The sequence below is a fragment of the Crassostrea angulata genome, chromosome 5 (genome assembly GCF_025612915.1).
Source record: "Crassostrea angulata isolate pt1a10 chromosome 5, ASM2561291v2, whole genome shotgun sequence".
In the NCBI taxonomy this organism is placed as follows: Eukaryota; Metazoa; Mollusca; class Bivalvia; order Ostreida; family Ostreidae; genus Magallana; species Magallana angulata.
In genome coordinates this window covers 13,572,541-13,594,167 of record NC_069115.1, presented here as the reverse complement: position 1 = coordinate 13,594,167, position 21,627 = coordinate 13,572,541, and the positions used below count along the sequence as shown (strand labels likewise).

At 32.4% G+C, this 21,627-nt stretch overlaps 1 protein-coding gene across 1 annotated transcript; it reads right to left on the bottom strand.

Moving 5' to 3' along the window:
- Positions 1 to 305: 305 nt before the first annotated feature.
- Positions 306 to 3,159, bottom strand: LOC128183342 (placenta-specific gene 8 protein-like). The gene is made up of 4 exons (XM_052852309.1): positions 3,066 to 3,159; positions 1,881 to 2,043; positions 1,155 to 1,294; positions 306 to 861 (listed from the first exon to the last, which is right to left on the bottom strand). The coding sequence occupies exons 2-4, from the start codon at positions 2,020 to 2,022 to the stop codon at positions 766 to 768; spliced, it is 378 nt and encodes a 125-aa protein (XP_052708269.1). The 5' UTR covers positions 2,023 to 2,043; positions 3,066 to 3,159; the 3' UTR covers positions 306 to 765.
- Between the last annotated feature and the right edge of the window lie 18,468 nt (positions 3,160 to 21,627).

The window sequence follows — 21,627 nt, the reverse complement described above, 5'->3', positions numbered from 1 at the left end:
AACTTATCAACTAAAAAATAATAATTAATTGTCTTTCTTAAACACTCCAGCTAAAACAAAACAACAACGCTAATTTATTTCATTCGAATGTGAATATGTATTTTAGTTTTGAGGATTTAAGACATTATCGGATATTCTTAAGCAGTCTTATACCCTTACCCAGTTTTTAATTTCAGTCAAATTTATAGAATTTCAAATTCTAATCATCAATAATTTAACAAGTACATATAATTGTATTTGAATACAAATACATTTACATGTACCTAGAATAAGTGAATCCTGCAATTAGTGTACATAAAAAAGAACATTTTTAACGCAAAGGTTTAATTAAAATAAAAGTTGATGGATATATGCAAAGTATACAGTACCGATCAGACCCAACCTAACAACAAAGTACACTACATTGGTTACAATGAAGTTTCTTTAATTATTTTTACAACTACTATGTACGTATATATCATTGGAAATCTTAAGTCTTTAAGCAACTGATAAAATCATCAACGGACATTTTAATTCTTAAGCAATGTTAACGGGTATCTTTAACGAAGGGTAACTTAATGAGTCACACATCCTTATTCATTGCTAGCTCAGAATGACATATCATTAACTTACTAATTTGGACAGTCTTTTATTTCTCCCAAAGAACGAATTTAGCACACCAAAAAATCATAACACATTGCATTAGCTTCATTTGTTAAAAAACTATGAACAATATCTTTAAATCTGCCTTTCCATACACGTATTCATATACATATTGTTATAAACTTAAGGGATTCCCATTTCGTCCAATTCTTTATCCATCTGCCATACCGCGCATGCGCAGCAGCAGCACATCGTCATGCAGTCATCGCAAGCTGTTCCCTGAAAATGTACATCACATTTTGAAAGGAAATAACTTTTAATTACTCTTTATATATATTACTGGTATTTGGACATGGCTGTAATAGATTACCTTTTTTCATTTTTGTTTCCAACTCATGCATAAATTATTAATCATGCATAATGTTAAATCATTACATTCTAACGGCCCCCATTTGGAAGAGATATTCCATTTATATATTATTAAAGGTATGAAACAAATGACATTTAATAACATTATTTGTATAATTCTTTTTGTCCTTGTTTCCAAATACATGTATTATAAAGTCCAGTACCCTAATTCCTCCCAGTGTTCTGAGTCGAGTCCTGAGGACGTTGCCACCGCACGGTACACAGAATGGGAAACACATCCACTCCCCGAGCCTCTCCGCGATATCACACAGCATACAGGGAATACAGCAGCAGCCCCTGCAACCTACACACAGAAAAAAAACTTTTGGAACTAGAATGAAAATTCGAAACTCTGTCATTGTATATGCGGAATGAAGTTTAACTACAGTAAGACACATTCATAGAGAGGAAATATTCCTTCTCTCTAGCTCAAAATATATATATAATGAATACTTTACATATATAACGAATTACACTTAGAGCATAACAAAATTGTCCGTCCCTGGCACTTCGTTATAAGCTTGTTTTACTTTATATTTGATGTGAAATTAATATGAATAAGAACTAATTTTGTATTGTCTTTTAATGGTAATTGTGGTAAATAAAGTTTCTTTAAAACTCAATGATAAATGTTTCGACCAATTTGGTCGTCACTCAAACTGCATAATATCTACATGTGATTTTTGACTCTCAGTAATTTTTAATTTGTTGGTGACATATTAGCATGAGCTATTCTTATTAATTTTTATAGCAATATGTCTTTCGTATTAATTTTAAAGATGGGCCAATATGATACATTTGAGCAGTTGCTATAGGAGCATAAAAGCATGTTACGTTGACTCGTTGACTGTGTTGATATAAAAAAGAATGTACTTATAATGAGAACTTACACGAAGAGCAGTCAGCGCAGCAGGCGCACGGTACAGTACTCCAGTTCCTGGTTCCATCCACAGTGTTACCCATAGGCTTACGTCTTGACCGATCCATTCCTGAGTTACTCGAAACAACGTATACTCCCCTTGGGTCACTCATACTCAATATCTTAGCCTTGTACTTTGTAAAAAGAATCGTCATAATTCATTTAAAATATCATTGTCCCGTACTTTTTGAGGGAATTCTATACAAAATGAACATTTTTTAAACATTCGTTTTTATAATTTCTTAAAACGTAGTCTAAATGCTTTCATATGAAATATAATTTCTTTAAAGAGGTTAAGGACATTCTATATTCCGAAAGAGACTGAAGGCATTCTGGATATATTTCATTCGTCCAAAAAGGGATTTGATGCTGGTTTCCTTCATATTGCGTTGAAAAGACGATTAAGGAAATTTATATCTCGCATATCAGAAATTTGTATTTTGTTTTCAATTAGTAGATTTTGACCGTAATAGCTTCATATGATGCATACATGGAAATTTACATTTTTCCAATCATTCAAATATGAGAGTGGTATGAAATGTAAATGATATAATTTGCACATAAAACATTTATGCGTTTTGTAATTTTTAGCATGAGAATAATATGATTTGCCCCACATAATAATGGAATGATTTAATTACATGTATAAAATATTTTATATTTATTTCTTACGATTTTCATTATCTGTATACATTTTAAACATGAGAAAAAAATATTTGATCATTAAATTTGATTTTAAAAAAATTAAAAAAAATAAAAATCTGGATTCTTTTCTGTATTAACATGTATCGGTTCGGTTTTCACAAGCATAGAAGGATCATCTTTCCTGAGGATTTTTAAGTATTCGTATAACATTGTGCAAAATAAATAAATAAATAATAAGTCACAAAACTTGAACACTTCAATGAATTTTTGCTTTTTTAAATTAAGATAAACCAGAAACACATATTGTTCTGAAAAGGTTTTCATTTTACAAAAGTGCTCTTATTTTGATTTTTTTTTATTCTAATTTTGATAATGCTATCCATTTTACAATTTCAAACAATACATGTACAATTAATCGGTTATTTTGAATTGCTATTATTTATCATAAACCAATGATCAAGCATTTATGGTTTTTTAAAAATAATTGCATAGAAGTATGGATTATTCTTACCTATTGGAAACCTTCTTTCCTGAATATTGCCTTCTGCTGGCGAGTTTAAGTATTTATACATGGGGTAGGTACGATGGATTTCCGAAACAGTTTTATTATTTCTAAGAAACGAAAATTGAATACATTAAAAACATTTGAGGGGGGTGGAGGCAGGGGAGTATGGTGCAAAACCAGTACTACAAGTATGTACATGATGTATCCGGATTGCTCCAACCGGGTTCTTTGAATCAATTATTTACACTAATCTACAAATTTCCGATCAGATCTACCTTAAACTTTTATTTATTGAAGAAAATGCCATATATTTTAGCTTTAAAAATTTCCTATAATTATTCAAAGTTCTTATCAATAATGAGGTCAAAATGTATATAGAAGGCGACAACCATCAAACCGTTGGAATATGATTTAATTGGAGATATCTACTTCATACTAAACAACAAATTATAAATTTTTCATAGTGCACAAAAATGTCTTCAGAATTTCCCAGGTTATTTTTTATCTTCAAATTTTAAGTCACCTGCTTTACTTAAATAACAATTTACAGAAAACATTTCTACAAAATACTGCCCACACTGCTTTGTTATCATTTTTTTAGAATGATAGTGTTGCTAGTTAATGATTCATATATACGTATGCAATATCTATCTTTCATTTAAGATATTCCGCTTTTTAAATCATTACAATATGTGTAATATATGTAAGTTAAAAAAATATATGAATTTAAAGTGTTATATACAATGAAATGAAATTATTCGGGAAGAGATGTGAATAGAAAAAAAATAAATATTTACTTCATTGGGAAGTTGCAGTTTGTTTAAAAATGTATCTAAACGTTTTTATAAATCATATTTTATCAAATTTTAAATAAATTGTAAGTTTAGAAAAAATAAAGATTGCGAGCACCTCCAACCAATTGGTTTTTCTGTGTATTTCTTAAACATCGAGATTGCAATGACAATTGTATAGCCATGTACATCAAGAAATATTTGAATCTAATGGTGTCGTAAATTATAATATATATAAATATAAAATATAATGTAAAACTTCGGGTCATCATTTATGTAAATTTTGATTTTGATTGATTCTTTTTGCTACACCTTTCCAAGGATTCTCCGTTTATACTTTCGTATTTGTTTCTTTTTAAGGTCTTCCGTTTCCAACGGAAGACCTTACTATTATTCTGAAAAATTTTCAAATTTCTTATTATTTTTTTTTTTCTTCTAGACGCCAACTTTGATCCTTAATATCTCGCTCGTTTGTTCACCGATTGTTTTGAAATTTTCAGGACTGATAACATGCCGCGTGATGTTGTCGTTGCATATTTTAGTTGAGGAAAATCCCCATTCGGTTTTGAGTTATTCCCCTTTTAGTAAAATTTAACGACTTCTTTTGTCCAGGGGGGTTTAGCTATAACGATGACTGGCAGAGTCTCAAAGATGGGCTGGTTTGGAAGCTAATACATTGAATTTGTGCGAGATATATTTTATTTATTATTTAAATGCAAATAAAAGGGGTGGTATAGATGTTGAAACAAAGGCAAGAAAAAAATTCAAAAAAATTCGCGTATTTTCCGTGTTAGTTTCCAACCTGATAAAAATTTGTTATAACATGTATTTTAAAAGATCTTGGTCTTACCAAGACCTTTCATTCGGTATACAGAAAAAGGGGCTGGCCCCTATAATTAAGGAGTTAGATGCGTCAAAAGTTTCTTGTCAATAACTTGTAAAGGAATAAAAATTTCTAATGCATTATTGAAGCAAAGTTGTAAAGAAATTAATTTTGAATCCTTCCGTGGTATTCAATTTAATGTTTTCGTAATTTATAGCCAGTATTTGCAGAAACAATTGTTGTCAGTTCGGTCGATTTTTGTGGGGGTGCGCACGTTTAGGAGGTTATGAAAGGGCTTTTTGTAATGCACTAACTGATACATGCAGCGCGCAAAAATAATTCTACATAAAATTCCCAAATGTTTTTATTCATATGTACATATTCATTTCATAAAGATGAACGTCTTTGACCTTATTTTTGTTGTTTGTTTCATAACTGTGCCCCTTTCTATATTTAGATGCATTACGAGACTTAGGTAACCGATCGATAGAAGAGTCGCTAGCTGTATTCAGGCCGTCGCCTTGACGACAGTGCATATGCTTGTAGAGCTGGACGTACACATGTTTAACGCCCCGCTGTGTTACTGTAACAGAGACATTTTGAATTGTTTCAGTACTGGGAGATGTGTTAATTAAATGGTTCGAATGCATGGTAATTAAACTCAACTTTTCTACAGTACGTATACACGGCCGTCATATAAAGCACAATGTGTATTACTGACATGACAAATGTACGCTGGCAATTTAAACGAACGCGGGATTGCTCCCGATAGAACATTTCTTTTAAAGCAAAACAAAATACTGATTTCCGATGGATATAATATTATCATCGTGGAGATGATGTTAAAAAGTGAACTTAATATTCGTATACGATAATATTTGAATCCAAAGCCGCTATTTTTAAGTAACGGTTATTAGGGATATTAATTATGACTTGCCCCGCGTTTCACGTTTTTTACTTGCAATGCATCTACAAACGAAAATACCAAACAACCTTCGGCAGCAATTTATAAATAATTTATTACATACTAGTACACAATATTAAAGAGATAATTAAATAAATTGTGCTTTATAATTGTACTCGCTATCTTCCGTGGAAATAATGGCATGGAAAAAATGTTGTTCAATGTTCATCAAAAATGATGTAGCCTTAGCAATCGAAAATAATTAACAAACTGTATATTGATAGATTGACACATTAACAAACATTCAGACCCGCAATGTATTTTTTGCAAATTCTATAAAATGTAGACTCAGTAAGTGAATTTTTCCGTTTGGGGTATTTTGAATCACATGTGTACGCTATGTGTACATGTACATATAGATTAATAGCCATATAGATAAACACTTTCAGTGTTGAATTTTTAAAAGATATTTTGTACATGCAAAGCAATCCAATGCAAGGGCTATTAAATTCGAACAATGTACATACGGTAGGGATCGAACTGATACTGGTTCTGCTTGTTCTACAAACAGCGAATGAAATGCGAAGTATTAGGGTGTTATTTTTAAACAAATAAGTATTGCTCTCTTAAAACCTTGCATTACTAAACAAAGTATTTCATCGGAAGCATTATTAGTAACCTTAGCTGCATATATGTAGCTCTCCGTCTGGAAAAATTAAGTACCATCCGAAATTTTGCATACAAGTGCTATACAGACTTGCAGCTAACATTAACTTAGAATTGCCGCTGTTCATAATTTCATTAAAAGACGCGCAGATTCAAGTGGTTATATGTCGTTTGATATGGGATTTATGATGTCTATTTATATTATTTTAATTAAGGACAGACGAAACGTTCCTCAATTTTATATAATTTTCCTTGATATTTCATTCCTTATTTATTAACATTTAAACCTGTTAATTCCAAAAAAATTAGAGTACATTACCAGGCTCGTTTTGGAGCTAGAATATTTCGAACTTCCCTTAAAATAGCACGCAAAATGCATTTGAATGCTTATAAGTAAAGTCATACTATATATTTTAATTTGAACACATTATATTCAAACCAAAAAAATCATATTACATAAAAATTTAATTATGAAATAACAAAGTGGAAATCTTAATTCACATTGTGGAGATAGGAAAAAATGGAAGACACATGAAGGTCGCGTTTGACCTTAATATTATACAAGCAATAGCTTTCCAAAAAGCTTGCCTGACTACCCAAATTTATTCAATGGAAGCATGCATGTATCAATTAGGCTATCTTATAAGAAATGAAATTTAATTTTCGCTGCGGATCATAAATTATTAAACTGAACGCGCAGAGTTTAGAAGCAATTTCAATCTTTTTCTTCGATCGAGTGCATGTACCTGTATATCACTGGAAATTAAATCATTTCATTATTTTAAATCATTTTAGGAATGTACATGTATCGAATAATCTCAAACAGCCAAATTGAAAATTGAATTTGTTATATATTAGATGCAAAATCAAAGACATTTTGTTATTTCTAACCATATAGGAAAGGATATTCAAACACGTACATGTAGCATCGTTATTTGAAAGTGTGTGTGTGTGTGTGGGGGGGGGGGGGGTTAGGTGGGCAGCTTCATCAAAAAAAAATCTTGACAAGGAATTTAAAAAATGGGGAATTTTGAAAATCCTAATCCGTAGGTGGGAGGGGGTATTTACATTTTAACTTCAATTTAATTCAATTAGAATTACTTTATTTTTTGGTTCCATTTATTACATGCTCCGACAAAAGTGAAAGATCCATGATATCTCTATTTATTATATGACCAGTTAAGAAAATAGAGTGGGTAAGACCATCTACACATCATGTGCTCTGGCCTAACTTGGACTCGCCCACTAATCGGCGAGCCAAAATTATGAATGAGACGTATTATGGCGCGAAGTCTTTCTTTACCATTCACGCAACAGCTGAGATCTCAGATAGATCCATCGGCATAGATCCACTGAGAGGGTGTCAACTAATAACTACATATATCATACTTTGGATTGAATGTTTTAGAAGAAATCTATCGAATTAACATACACACTTAATTGACTAGCAATTGTTAGATGTACATTTACATTTGTACACGCGAGTGAAACCCTTTTCCAGATGAATGAAATCGCCCAATTGATCGAAAATCGGGTCACACGTACCCCACTTCGGCGAATTACTTGTACGTAGCCCCTCCAGTAAATATTCCAATTATATGAATTTATATTTGTTTTAATTAATCCAAACTGATCATTCTTTGTTAATGATGATAATCCAACACCAACTATTACTTACATTGTACTACTTAGACAATGTGTATCATCTTGTTGCGATGACACCTCCCTCTTTTTTTTTTTTTTGACCTTTCAAATATGGCAATCTATTTTTAAATCAGGATTACACACGTGCAATGTGAAATGCCCTTTTAATTGAACACTCTTGCTCATTGTGCTTATTACATCCCATATAACGTTTTCATCAATTATGAATATAAATGTTGACACATTAAAGATGCATCCTCAGGCAATTATTAATTCAAGCTTGTGGGTGCCCCCCCCCCCACTTTTTCTCACAGCAACTAATTTTTTTAAAATTTACTTATAAAAAATTGAATTATCAAGGATGTAAAAAATTTATATAAAAATAAGGAAATTAGGATTGAAATTGAAGTTATATACATACTATGCCAGACCCCCCCCTCCCCCGGATTAGGATTTTGAAGATTTTGGGAGTCTTTTTTTTTTTTTTTTTTTTTTTTTTTTTTTATGCTTGTCAAGACTTTTTGGATGAGTCTGCCCCCCCCCCCCCCCCCCACTTTCAAAAAGGATGCTACGTGCCTGCATAAAGATAACAACATTCAAGGGCCTTCCGTCATTTTCAAGCCATGATAAACATGATAAAAAGGACTCTTAAAATAAGAAAATAGACGCAAAGTAAACTGCATTCATGGCATATGTTCACATTGTATGATGTGTCTCAAAATTCCTATTTTGGACTCGTCCACTATAACTACGAAAAAATTAATGAATGAGACATTCTAGCTGATTCTGGCGCGGAGTCTTGTAAATGAAATTTCCATTGATCTGAATGGATTTTTCCGTGAGGGTCGGGGTACTAGGTATAAAAACAAATTTAATCGTTCAAACTTTTGAATTGTTAACAACGATATATCAGATCGAATGTTTTAGAACGATTTATAAATCCAAAATACAGTCATTTTTAATCTGTTGACGCGTGAGCATACATGTATGTATTAAGTAGGCGGGCATCCCTACACTCTATTAATTGAAGACAAATGAAATCGCGTCCAGCAGAACTCCCTGGCATTTTAGTGTTTGTTATTATAAATTTATGATTTTGTTTGTTAATAACAATTCAACATCAATTATTAATTAACAATGTACACTCTAGTACGCTTATACACAATTTTGTTGCGATGCCCCCCCCCCCCCTCCCCGGACATTATACCTATTTTTAAATCAGGATTACACACGTGCTTGCATGTGCAGAAGACAATCTGGAACTTAACTGATAACTATATCATCTCTTTGGAAATGTATTTCTCCGTAAGCAAATACGTGTAGTAACTGATACATGCAATTGTGAAAACCATAGAGGAATGCATGATCTGCGCATAATAACTAACTGCTTGATGCAATATTTCTTTTTTCCAATATGTTTTAAGTCAATGATAATATGAAAATATATGCTTGACTTCATATCGGAAATTACTCATTTTCTTTATTCCCCTTTTCAATAAACAAAACAAACCAACAGACCAAATTGATCCAGATAAATATAATTACCAAAAATAAACCTAAATAACAAACTACACTTTCATCCTTCACCCACAATATTGCCTTTTCGATATTTGTCATCGTGGTAGATCCGTGTAACAATCTATTAAGTAGGTGCTTGCACGACATAGAACCGGCCCTTGCTGATCAACGTTTTCATTAACACATATAAAAGAAAAAAAAATATTTAGATTTTTTCTTGGATTTATTTTGATGTAAATAAAAAAGAGAAGAAATTAGTTCTATAATATATATGCGATGTAAATCTTTTTTCCACGCAATATTTCGTATAAAACAACGAAGAGTAGTATCTTGAAACTTCATTCAAAATTTGATTAGACCTTTAAATTGTAAAATGCTAACATTGAAAATTGTGCCCGATTTCTTTTTTTTTAAGATAAAACTTTGTTAAAAAAACTGATTCTTTGAGACAAAATAAATTGACATAATCAGTTTGACATTCTCTAAGTGCAGTTCTGTAGCTCTTAGTCTGAAATAGAATCGGATGGACGACCTAGGACCCAGATCGTCCATCCAAATTTCTTGAATATTGCCATTTCTTTCGTACGCGGACGCATGTTGGCCGAATACTCACCGAGACTAAATGGTTCGTATTTTAAGTTTTAACTGCGTTTAAAGGTAATATTGGAATTCCGATAATTTTGAAAATGATTAATTAAATAAAAATGGTTAAAATTACCGTTAAATTACCGGCATCGGCCTTCCCCATGCGCGAATCTAGAAGAGTAGGGTGAGGGTTCCAGACCCCACCCCAACCCCCGCAAAATTTCTTTCCATTACATGTACAATATAAAATTACAAAAATATGCCTCGGACATCCCCAGGCAAACTCAAATAACCGTCAGACACTCAACCCCCACCCCAGGAAAATTTTTCTTATCCGCGCATGCCCCCTCCCCCCCCCCCCTCAAAAAACAAAATTATTCTTCAGAACCCCCTGTAAAATTTCCAGGATCTCCGCATACATTCTAAAAGATTCATTGGCCCTTGCTTTCGATAAAAAATGCGAGTAAAATGTTTGGTCTTTTTACGTTCATACCGGGCATACCCACTGTGTGATTATAATCGTCGTCCATATTCTGTGTATATTGAGTCAATTATGATGATTCGATAAGTTTCTCAAAATAAAATGCACATGCAAAAAAACAACATGCGGCGAATCAAACTTCAGACAACTTTTAAAGATCTGTATTTGCTTATATACATGTATTTTGTTTCTTTTACACAGTGTTTATACATCTAATATTGCACCATGGTCAGGTATCAATTTTTATATTACGTCACAAGTTAGCTGCAATAATGTAGCCCTCTCCCGATTTTTTTTTTTTTTTTTGGGAGAGGGCTACAACTCCATAGGATCTCCGTAATGGTGCAAGTGCGGGAGTGATTCACTCCCGCAACGATTTCGTCTCAAATCGTATATAAATGACGATAACATCTGCATTTCTTACCTGAACTCAAATATTGTAGATGTCTATGGCATAAATTAATCCAAAAATATCAGGTATAGTCCATATATCGGTTATTTTTCGTGTATGTCAACAACGCAAGTTGAATTTGTCCGCCATGTTTACTGACCTTGACCGGTTTTATTTTGAGACAGCCAATGAGAATTTAGGAGCGGATCTTGAACTGAATATAGGAATTCCCCGATTTTAAACATAATTAACGCGGTAAATATGAATTTTTCATTACATACCAGTTCCTTAAATGATGTTTTAGTGATAGAACGAGGTTAGATAAATTATTTATAGTGACATTCACGTTATCAAGCCCATCAAAACTCCAAGCGTAAATCCCATAATATCACGCGAGAACTGTCATGGCTGCTGAAAAAGACGACTGGTAAACATGCTGATGTGTTTTATCTGGTTTTGATTTATATGCGGTTAGTTTGTTCAACCTGAATTAAAAAATCATTTTATCTAAAGGAAGTCAATTATAAAATCGATCTTTTCAGACCGAAGTCAGTCGCATTAAAAATTTAATTTTGCACCATTACGGAGATCCTATGGAATTGTAGCCCTCTCCAGTAAACATCAGATATAAAAAATCGGAGAGGGCTACATTATTGCAGCTAGTCACAAGTATGACGCAGCTACGACGGAAGACCTAATCGTTGCTTGCAACGAGCTCGTCTCTAGTTTTATATCTGTTCAGAGGTTTCTCCGAATTATGGGAAGGTTTATAGTGGTATTACTTAATTGCGATAATATCATTTTCACACAAAAAAATCCCATCGTTTTAATTCACCTCATTTTTGGACGTATTGATCGCAAAAACACTCTGCATACCTTTTTGACATTTTAAAGATCAGATATGTACATGACCTCATATATTCCCTCGTAGCCAATGTATCGTAAAAAAACTAAGATTTTTATAAACATCTGACCGATTTTCTAAATCAATAGAGCGGGACCTTTGCCTCTTTCACTAATTGGAAAAGAGCTATTTCTGTCCTAAATTTTAAAGTGCAAAGAAGATTAAATTGCTCCAGTGAAATCTTGTTATGTTAGATATTACATCGGAGTAAATCCTCATCTTGCATGAGTTAATATTTTTTCTATTACATTGTTTATTTGTACTTTAAAAAATACCTTTAAATACTTTTTGATTAACAAAAATAACAAGACACAAACTAGAAAATATTTTGTTAAAGCATAATCAACATCCAAAAGAAATACTGCTTTTCTATATGTATTACCATAATTTAGCCTAAGTCATGTAAAAAAAAAATCACACAGGATGAAATGAATTTCTGCCATTCAGTCTATTGAAAGGTGACTGAAATTTAACTGAAAAGTGGCTAAAATGCATATCTGTGTCATTCAATCACTTTTACAGACCATTTATTGTCCATTCAGTTGTGTGAATGCCAGAGCTTCAACCTGTGTCAGCTATATTTAAAAAAAGTAAAATCTGTATCTCACTTGTAACTTTCATGCTGACATTGACGACACAAATACACTGATAACGCTTTGTTAACAATAAAGTTGATTGAAACAAGACAGTCTAAAAGAAATATTTTTGCTTGAATCGTGATACGTTGTAATATTCAAACAATTAAATGTTTTCTTTGGTGATTCATGTGAGTATGCAGGTAGCGACTTAGCAGTGAAAAGAAAATAACCCGCATTTCTGCAATGTTTGCTCCCTTCGCAACCAACATGAATCAACAAAGAAATCATTTTATTATTTATATTTACACCTTTCTTTTCATAAATTAATGCATTGGTTATAAAGAATAAATACAATTAACTAAATAATTGTTAAATTACATCAGTAAGTTAGAGGAAGAAGAAGCTAAGTACTCTTCTATGGGAATTTGAGTCTGCTATCCACATGATTATTTCGTGCAGTCCGTGATGTTTCGTAAGTTTCTGAAGGTTTCGCCCGATCGATAAAATTGTCTAGAGACCTGTGAAATAATACTACATTTCGTAAGATATCAGGCACGCTGCATCGTTTTTGAAAGTTGGGGGGGGGGGGCAGACTCATCCGAAAAATCTTAACAAGCAAAAGAAAAAAAAAGCCGAAAAAGGTTACTTTCCAAAATCCTGAAAATCTTAATCCGTGGGGGTGGGGAGGGGGGAGGAAGTACACCTTTAACTTCAATTTCACTATTTATTTCCTCCGCCCCCCCCCCCCTTTCAATGGTACGTGCTCGATATAGAGGGAACCATACTTGGGAATGTTTATATGTATGATAATACATATAAAGGTAAAGGATGCTAATTTTCATAATTTAACCACACCGCTGATGCTCTATAATTTTCATGCTGATATATCATAACTATGTGCTGATTAGTCGTCATAAATTGGTGATATTTGTATTTGCTGATACGTTGCCATCGTGTGATGATAATTTGTCGCAACTGGAATCATGCAACATTGCTATAACATTCATGTTTTCTATATCAAACATTTAATTTCTACGAAATCCATTTCCTTAATTCACAAAGAAGATGGGTGAATAAGGCTTGTAAAATGTCTGCATGAGGAAAGATAAGATACATGTACTATAAAATCAAAATGTCTGACTTTTTTTCAAATAATTGAAAACATTGTACATTTATCAAAACATTGATTTTTAACCCTTAAATACATCAAATACTTTTAATGGGTTGATTTAAACTTGCGTTTGCGTTTCAAAATCTCCAAATAGTGTAATGTTTACACCAAGAAATGCCTTTTCTTTTATAGAGTGGGTCTAAGCTTCATATTTTTGTCATGCTGCCTACTGTGGAATAATTTTTATTCGTGGGGGTCTGTGTTCGGGGGTAGCCAAAAATTGTCTGGCGCGTTGGGACGATATTTCGTTGGCAGTATAATCTGGGTGATTTAATTAATATTAAACAAATGATTGTGTATTAGTTCGTGGGAATATAAATTCGTGGGCAAGGGATATCCACGAAAGCTGCGAACATTGGTCTCCACGAACAATGATGATACCACAGTATCTAACGATTAAAAGGAATCAAATTAATTTCAATTAACAAAAACGTAGAGAAATGACCCACTATAATTTTAAAATGTCATTTTGTATCCCAACAACTGAACGTTTGGAAAAATAATACAAGTTCGTGAATTTCTGGTCGACGTCGCATTTCTCATTAAATAATGGTTAAAGTTATTTTTTTTCTCATCGTTTGTTAAAATATTCAAAACTGAATATAGCTAGAAAATGTCCTTTTGTAAACTTGTATTATAACATCATTTATATTTAGCTAGAAAAAATTAAATTTGTATTTTACGACTAAACCAAATGGGCATTTGCGCTATCTTATTCCCAATCTTCTTCCACGACACCACCAAGACAAGCAGGATGCTCTTGGATTTCCACTAAAAAACATAATAAGCTGTGTTCGAATAAATTCATCTAGAATTACTGATTTGTGTACGATGTGCATTTTTTAAAAAATATTTGTTGGTTAGCAGATACTGAGATGCTTCAAAGTGTAAGTATGGTAAGGTTTCTGATATATTACTATCCATAGGCGTATGTAGATGTATTGCAAGATGAAATCTGTATATTTTTTACAGATTGTGCAAATCGTTTTTAAGTCTTCTGGTAACAATTTTATTTTATAACTCCTAGTTACATGTTTTTGTCTTGATAATTTTCTGTTTTATAGTGTCAAGTTCGGTTACATACATGTAGATCTTACGAATTAAAATTACTTGCATGAAAATAAGTATTTGAGACTAAATAAAATAGAATAAAAAAGACGAACTTAAGTAATCCAGTTTAATCATCATTATGGTGTTAATAAAAGTTTTTGTTGAATGAAAGTCAAGTAATCTCTCTCTCTCTCTCTCCTCTCTCTCTCTCTCCTCTCTCTCTCTCTTAGATGGAGAAAAAAACTTTGGAAACAAATTTGCCGTTCTATTATCCCTCAATGTCACCTCAGGCAATTCAGTCCAGTATTTGATTAATACCATCATGTACTAAATTTGCTCTTGTTTCTTTTTCGTCCTGGGTTGGCGTTGTTGGTCCCATCACCTAAAACCTTCGTGGAGATCTCACAGTCTTTGGACTGTCTATTTTGTCGCCTCTAGATTCCATCTCTAGTTGGCAGATGTTCCGTTCACCATTAATATCGATAAACTTGTGATAGGCTTTTCGTTCTCAGAACGAGGCAGCGTATCGAAATCGTCGTCGTCTTTCTTGATTGAAATTGAATCACTATCACCAAACAAACACACTGCGGACCTTGTGAAAATGTTAAAACCATTGCTCTTGTAGTGTGATAAGCAAGACAGGAAAACGCTTAGCGTCAATTAAAACACGTTGTAAATACTCTTGTTTAAAGTTTTGAATCAAACATGATTTATAACTGAAAGTTCAAAATATGACAGCAATACTTCATAAAAAGAAAACTAAATCGTTGTAAAAATGATTAGAAATTAGTGTGCAATCATTGTTCTAAATATATGCGGACAGTATTTGCTACATATGATGCCTAGAAAAAACATGACAGTTTCACACTTGCTACGATAAAAACATGTTTTTGTTTTTTTTTTTTTTTATCAATTTCTATTTTCTACTTATAAATCGTAAAAAGTATGACCAATTGATTAATTAAAACAAAACAGACCGATTCCATTTCCTGAGAAATCCAGAAACTTAAAAACACGTAATTATTTCATTAAATATCAATATGCATTAGGATTTTAAAGATTTATATTATACTTTGTTAAATTATCCTAACAAATCTTATGCCTTTACGTACGTAGCTCATAAATGCATGCCAAATTAATAAAAATGATCATCACTGTAATAAAAAATATGATTTATCATCATTTGTTACCAGTATAAAGAATTCTATTTAAATCAACAAAAAACAAACAAACAAAAAAACCTGTAAAAATTCTAATGGCAATAAATACTTTAACAGTAAATTATTAAGCTAGATATTTTAATTGTAAATCAGTATAAACGGGTCTTTTTTAACCAAAAGGTACATGTAGATCAATAAGTTGCAAATCTTTTAAAATGCATTGCTAGGTCAGATTTATACATTATTTTCGTAAAATTCCTGACTGTTTTTCATTTCTCTCAAAGGACTGAATTTTGCACTCAAAAGATTATTATCAAACAAATTCCATAGGCCTCAATTAAAAAAATACTGGTACTATAGACAACGTCTTTTTATATGTCCTTCCATATAAATAATGTTATAAGATTAAGGGATTCATGTCGTCCAATTCTTTATCCATCTGCCATGCAGTGCATGTGCAGGGGCAGCACATTGTCATGCAGTCTACACAATCTGATCCCTGAAATATATCATAATACAACATATTGTAAAATAAAATCATCTTGATTTATTACTTTTTAATTACTGTTCATGTATATTGCTGGTATATGGGAAGGTCTGTAATAAAGTATCTTTTCCAATTCTTTCTGCATTTAAATCATGCATAATGTTAAATCTCAAAATAAAGTTAATCGCTTACATTATGGTAGCTTTGTTTAGGGGACTACACCAAGGGCCTTCGACAAAATAAAATCTTGTTTAATGAAACTAAACTCAACTAGTACCCTAATGCCTCGCATAATGCCTCGCACGGTAAACACAGAAAGCATATCCACTTCCCGAGTCTATCTGTAATATCACTAAGCACACAGGGAAAGCAGCAGCATCCACTGTAGCCTACAAATACAAACCATATTAAAGCTAGAACGAATATTTAAAACTCTGCCACTGGATAGACCAGATGGAGGTCAACTACATATACATTTGATGTAAAGTAAACAAGAAGAAGACACGTAATTAATTTTTTACTGTCTCTTAACATGATCTGTGGTAAGTAAAGTTGATTTAAGAAAATGAGTGTCAAGACCAATTTGTTCGCTTCCCAAGCTGCTTGGTAACAGCACGTTATTTTTTTTACTGTAATTTAATAGGGATATGTCATTATAATAAACATTTCTCATCTATTTTTAGCAATTGCGTTTTCTTGTTATTTTAAAAAGAAGGACCATTAAGATACGTTTGAGCAGTTGCTGTAGAATTAAAAAAAAGCATATCAGGTGTTCCGTTGACTCGTTGACTGTGTTGAATACACATAATTGAGGTTTTTTTTTCAAATGTTGCCTTAACTCAAAAATTCAGATTTCCATCTTTTGTCCTACTTTTTATACATATATTCCACATTTAAGACAAAATGGGAGCACCCCCTAATTGAGACTCACTCGAAGAGCAGTCGCCGCAGCATGTGTATGGTACAGTACAGTTTCTGATACAGTTGCTCTGGTCCATTCCCGAGTTGCTTGAAACATCGTATACTCCCCTTTGGTCACTCATACTGATTGTCTTAGCCTTGTCCTTTTACAAAAATGACGTCATAATTCATTTAAAATATTTTTCTATTCGAACTTTATAAATATAAGGGAATTACGTAGAAAATGAACCATTTTCTTTACATTCGTTTTGATTTTTTTTTAAAGTATTCTCAATACCTATTTATAATTTAAAATCATTTCTTTAAAACATGTCAATAACATTCTAAAAGCCGTTTTAATGAGGATGTAGGCATTGTAGATTGTAGAGTATTTTGTCTTTAACACAATCCAAATCAAAAAGGGAAAATCAAAATTCCTTTTTTTTGACCCCGTTTTTCATATCTGCATCCATATACACCCCTTTTTGCCAAAATTAAGCCTTTACAAGTCAAAGTTCTGGAATTTTCCTGAATCATTGACATTTAAATGCATTACACAGGCATTTAAAATGAGTAACGTTCCTCTTATTCTTATAAAAACTTATGAAGCATCAGAGGAACGTTCCTCTTTACCTAAACTAAAATCTCTACACTTCATCTGAGGAACGTTCCTCTTTTCACTTCAACAGAAATCTTCACAAAGAATATGAGGAACGTTCCTCTTTTCACTTCAACAGAAATCTTGACAAGTCATCTGAGGAACGTTCCTCTTTTCACTACAACTGAAATCTTGACAAGTCATCTGAGGAACGTTCCTCTTTACACTTCAACAGAAATCTTGACAAGTCATCTGAGGAACGTTCCTCTTTTCACTACAACTGAAATCTTCACGAGGAATCTTGAGGAACGTTCCTCTTTTCTCTTTAACTGAAACCTTTACATGGTACTTGAAGAATGTTCCAATTGAAAGTAAAAACAGCAATAAGCAAAATACCGGTAATCTTAAATCAAATAAGCATTTAAACATGTTATACTTTACGTAAATATTAAGGATGTTAACAAGTACTCGAGTACTTGACTATCGCTCAGTCCTGATGATGATCAGCTAAAATTTTCTAAGTTGATTACTCGATATAAAGTAAAAAAGAGTTTGAATTTTTAATATTTTTTATCGCTGCATTTTTGGGTTACAATTCAAAATAACAGCTTAGACATACATAGGCATGTAATTAAGAATACCAATTTATTAATATTTCTTTTTATATTAAATATCAAGTTTAGTTTGTAATTGGATTAGATGTTTATATAATTAAAAATTTAACTATATTAATAATTGTCTCAGTGCATATGATTTTATAATTACTAAAAACATAAAGCTCGCATCCATCAAATTCAGGATGGAGTTCCCAAGTAGAGCTGCATTTTCCAGAAAGCACTTTCACTTAATTCGGTCTTCGATACATGGTTGACATGAGTCAAGGTTTATCTTCTGTTCTGTTTATCTTCTGTTCATACTGTGTGACTGGCTGGATGGCTTTTGAACTTTTCTGTGGCCTCATTGATTTCCTCCCAGGGGGGATGTCCAGATCTTCTATAGAATCTATGTATAATACATATTTGCATTAAAACTCATCATCGCTAAATAACTTCCTGTTATTTCATTTCATAATGAAGATCTGGTGGTAATGCTTATTTTTGTTGATAACACACAAATTCTCAAACATACATTTAGGTATTGACATTCTTTAAGAAGAAATACCCAGTATATTAAAGGTCACATAAGTTTTTCACTGCTTAACTTGAAAGAGAGAGAGAAATTAGAGAGATGTAGCACAAGAGAGAGAGAGAGAGATATTTGTACAACAAATATTTCTCTCCAGATATAAATACCTATATACCTAAATACGTTTAAACATTTACAGAATCCAAGCAGGATACTTAAGCATAGCTGCAGGACTGTAGCTCCCGGTCTGAAAAAATTCGGATGGACGACCTGGGAGCTACAGTGCCTCCCATAGTAAAAAACTGCAATTTACGGCGCACAAAAAAATGCGCTAGTTTTGGACTTATTAATCTCATTTATGAACACATTCTGTACAAATATTTGATCCCAAAAAATTCCTCGGACATTTTACTACAGATATCGTCACTTCACTTACTTCTGATAGTCTTTTAAACACCATCACCAGCTTTGTAAATTGAAGTGGTGCAAGTTTGTTTACATTTAAAAATGGCGACTCTCGATCTCGACGTAAATTAACATACTTCATTTTCCGAGGTCGGTTATCATGTTAAGAGAAAATCTGAGACAAGTTAAGTGACGACGTCAGTAGTAAATTTACTAAAGAATTTAATGGTACTAATTATTTTTACAGAATTTGTGTGAAAATAAGGTTAATCAGTCCAAACCTAGCGCATTTTTTTGTGCGCCGTAAATTGCAGTTTTTTACTATGGGAGGCACTGTAGCTCCCAGGTCGTCCATCTGAATTTTTTCAGACCGGGAGCTACAGTCCTGCAGCTAACTTAAGCATGAATTTGATTTGAATCTACCAAACATCAATATACTCTTGAATTTCTGCTCTAATCTTAAAACACATTGGTATTATTGCATTATTTTTTTTTGGATGGCAACAGATCTTAACACTTCACATCAAATCCCAAAGCTATTGTTATCGGGGCCCGTCATTCTTGTGAGTATGAGAATGGTTCACAGCTCTAAATTATTGGTTTTAAGCCAGACAGCTGAGCAGATGGAATTTGCATCACTTAAATAAAGCAGGAATTATTAACCACGTCAAACAAGAAAGCTGTATAATTCAGATTCTGTTCATCCTATCAATTTAATGTTGCAGCAAGGGAATACTAGATTCTGTAAATAAGCTTGATGAGCTTAATCAAACTTATTTTTGTTTGAAATTTAGAAGCATAAATTATTCAGAATATTTGCTCATCATAAATTCTGACTTGTTATACTAAGGACTTGATGTTTGTTTCATCAAAATTCTCTTCAATTTTTTACATGCTCCAAAAAAAATGGGGGGGGGGGGGATTCCATGTTTATTCACTTTTTGATATGTAAATTTAAGAAAATTGTTTTCTGTGAGAAAAAGTTAAGGGGGGGGGGGGGGGTCCCCCCCACTCTTTACATCCTGATGCTACGTGCCTGCTTAACAGGGTTGATTTAAAAATAGGGTGTTTTTTTTTAAAAAGAAAACGCTGCAAATAAATGCATATTGACTGATAGAAGAAGTGAGGATAAAAGGCAAAAATTTCTGAATGAAACAGCATTCTCATTGATGATTTAGCATCAATATTCCCAAATCACTTAATTTGCGGTAACTCCTACCCCCTACCCCCTTTCCCGACAAAAAAAAATAAGATGAAGAAACACCTAACATTTCTCCCCTAAAAGAAAAGTTAATTTTGTGGAGGGATAGGACAAATCATCCAGTCATTCTTTAATTGAGTATTTATGTAGTATTTATTCCTTTTTAAGATATCAGTAATTCTCAGGCATGAATAACTTAATTATCATCAGTGCACTAGCTATAGCTTTATACCCGCTATCCATCTGCGCGTGCAACCAGATAATCTAAAACAATTGTAAAAATTAAAAGTCTACACCAAAGAAATTAATTGAAGAAATATATGTATAATTTAATAGTTCTAATGTTTTCAGTTTAGAAGTAAAGTGGATATATTACAAGGAGAGGACATACATAGGCTAGCTATGCCTGTTGTCCAATCCTATTGAATTTTTTCAATAAAACATGTTTAAATAAATTAGAAGTAAAGTGAAAAAGTCTTAATGATACCAGTTATCTAGTATTTTTGTTCAACTTAAATGTGCATATAATTCATTTCAATATAATATAAACAGTCACCATGTTAAGTTTGTTCCTAAAACATCAATTTACCTGTCTTAAAGTTAAAATTCATAATAAGTAATGAACTTTAAGGAAAAAGTTCTTTCCTAAGATATAACTTTAAGTCTTAATTAATTTTGCTTTGTGAAATGGGCCCCTGTGCACTCATTAGATTAATCCTTTCACATTTGTACAGGTTACAATTGTGTGATAATTCATTTCGGCAGATTAATCATATATTTAATATTTAACTTTTTCTTAAATAGAGCATGTTCCTATTCCATATGACCTAATATCTGTTTATGATTTTCCTATTTACAAAGTCTGATTTGAAAGATTTAAAACTCACATCATGTAAATGGAGTTTATAGTGTTACTGAATTCATTTGTCCCAAGAGGGCCATTTTCCTAGCAATGGTGTTGATAAGCATTTGTAGGGGAAATTGATAACCTGTAAAATGAGAAGTGGCTAGCCGATTACTCTGTTTCAAAAGAGCCTTGTGGGAGTATTAGTCCCAGAAGGACAGCTATAGTGTGAGATTAATTTTAAATTAAGAATAACAAACCTTAATCTTCAAGCATCTTTCATCTCGATCAAGCTCTGTCCAAATTAATGCCACCCATCCACCAGACCAGCAAACAATTCAA

What these genes read in the sequence shown, in the direction of transcription:
- LOC128183342 (XM_052852309.1), bottom strand. Translation starts at nt 2,022, where the DNA reads ATGAGTGACCCAAGGGGAGTATACGTTGTTTCGAGTAACTCAGGAATG. An exon ending in CTGCGCTGACTGCTCTTCGT is followed by an intron (nt 1,295 to 1,880) that starts GTAAGTTCTCAT and finishes TTCTGTGTGTAG; the next exon opens with GTTGCAGGGGCTGCTGCTGT. An exon ending in GAACACTGGGAGGAATTAGG is followed by an intron (nt 862 to 1,154) that starts GTACTGGACTTT and finishes GTACATTTTCAG; the next exon opens with GGAACAGCTTGCGATGACTG.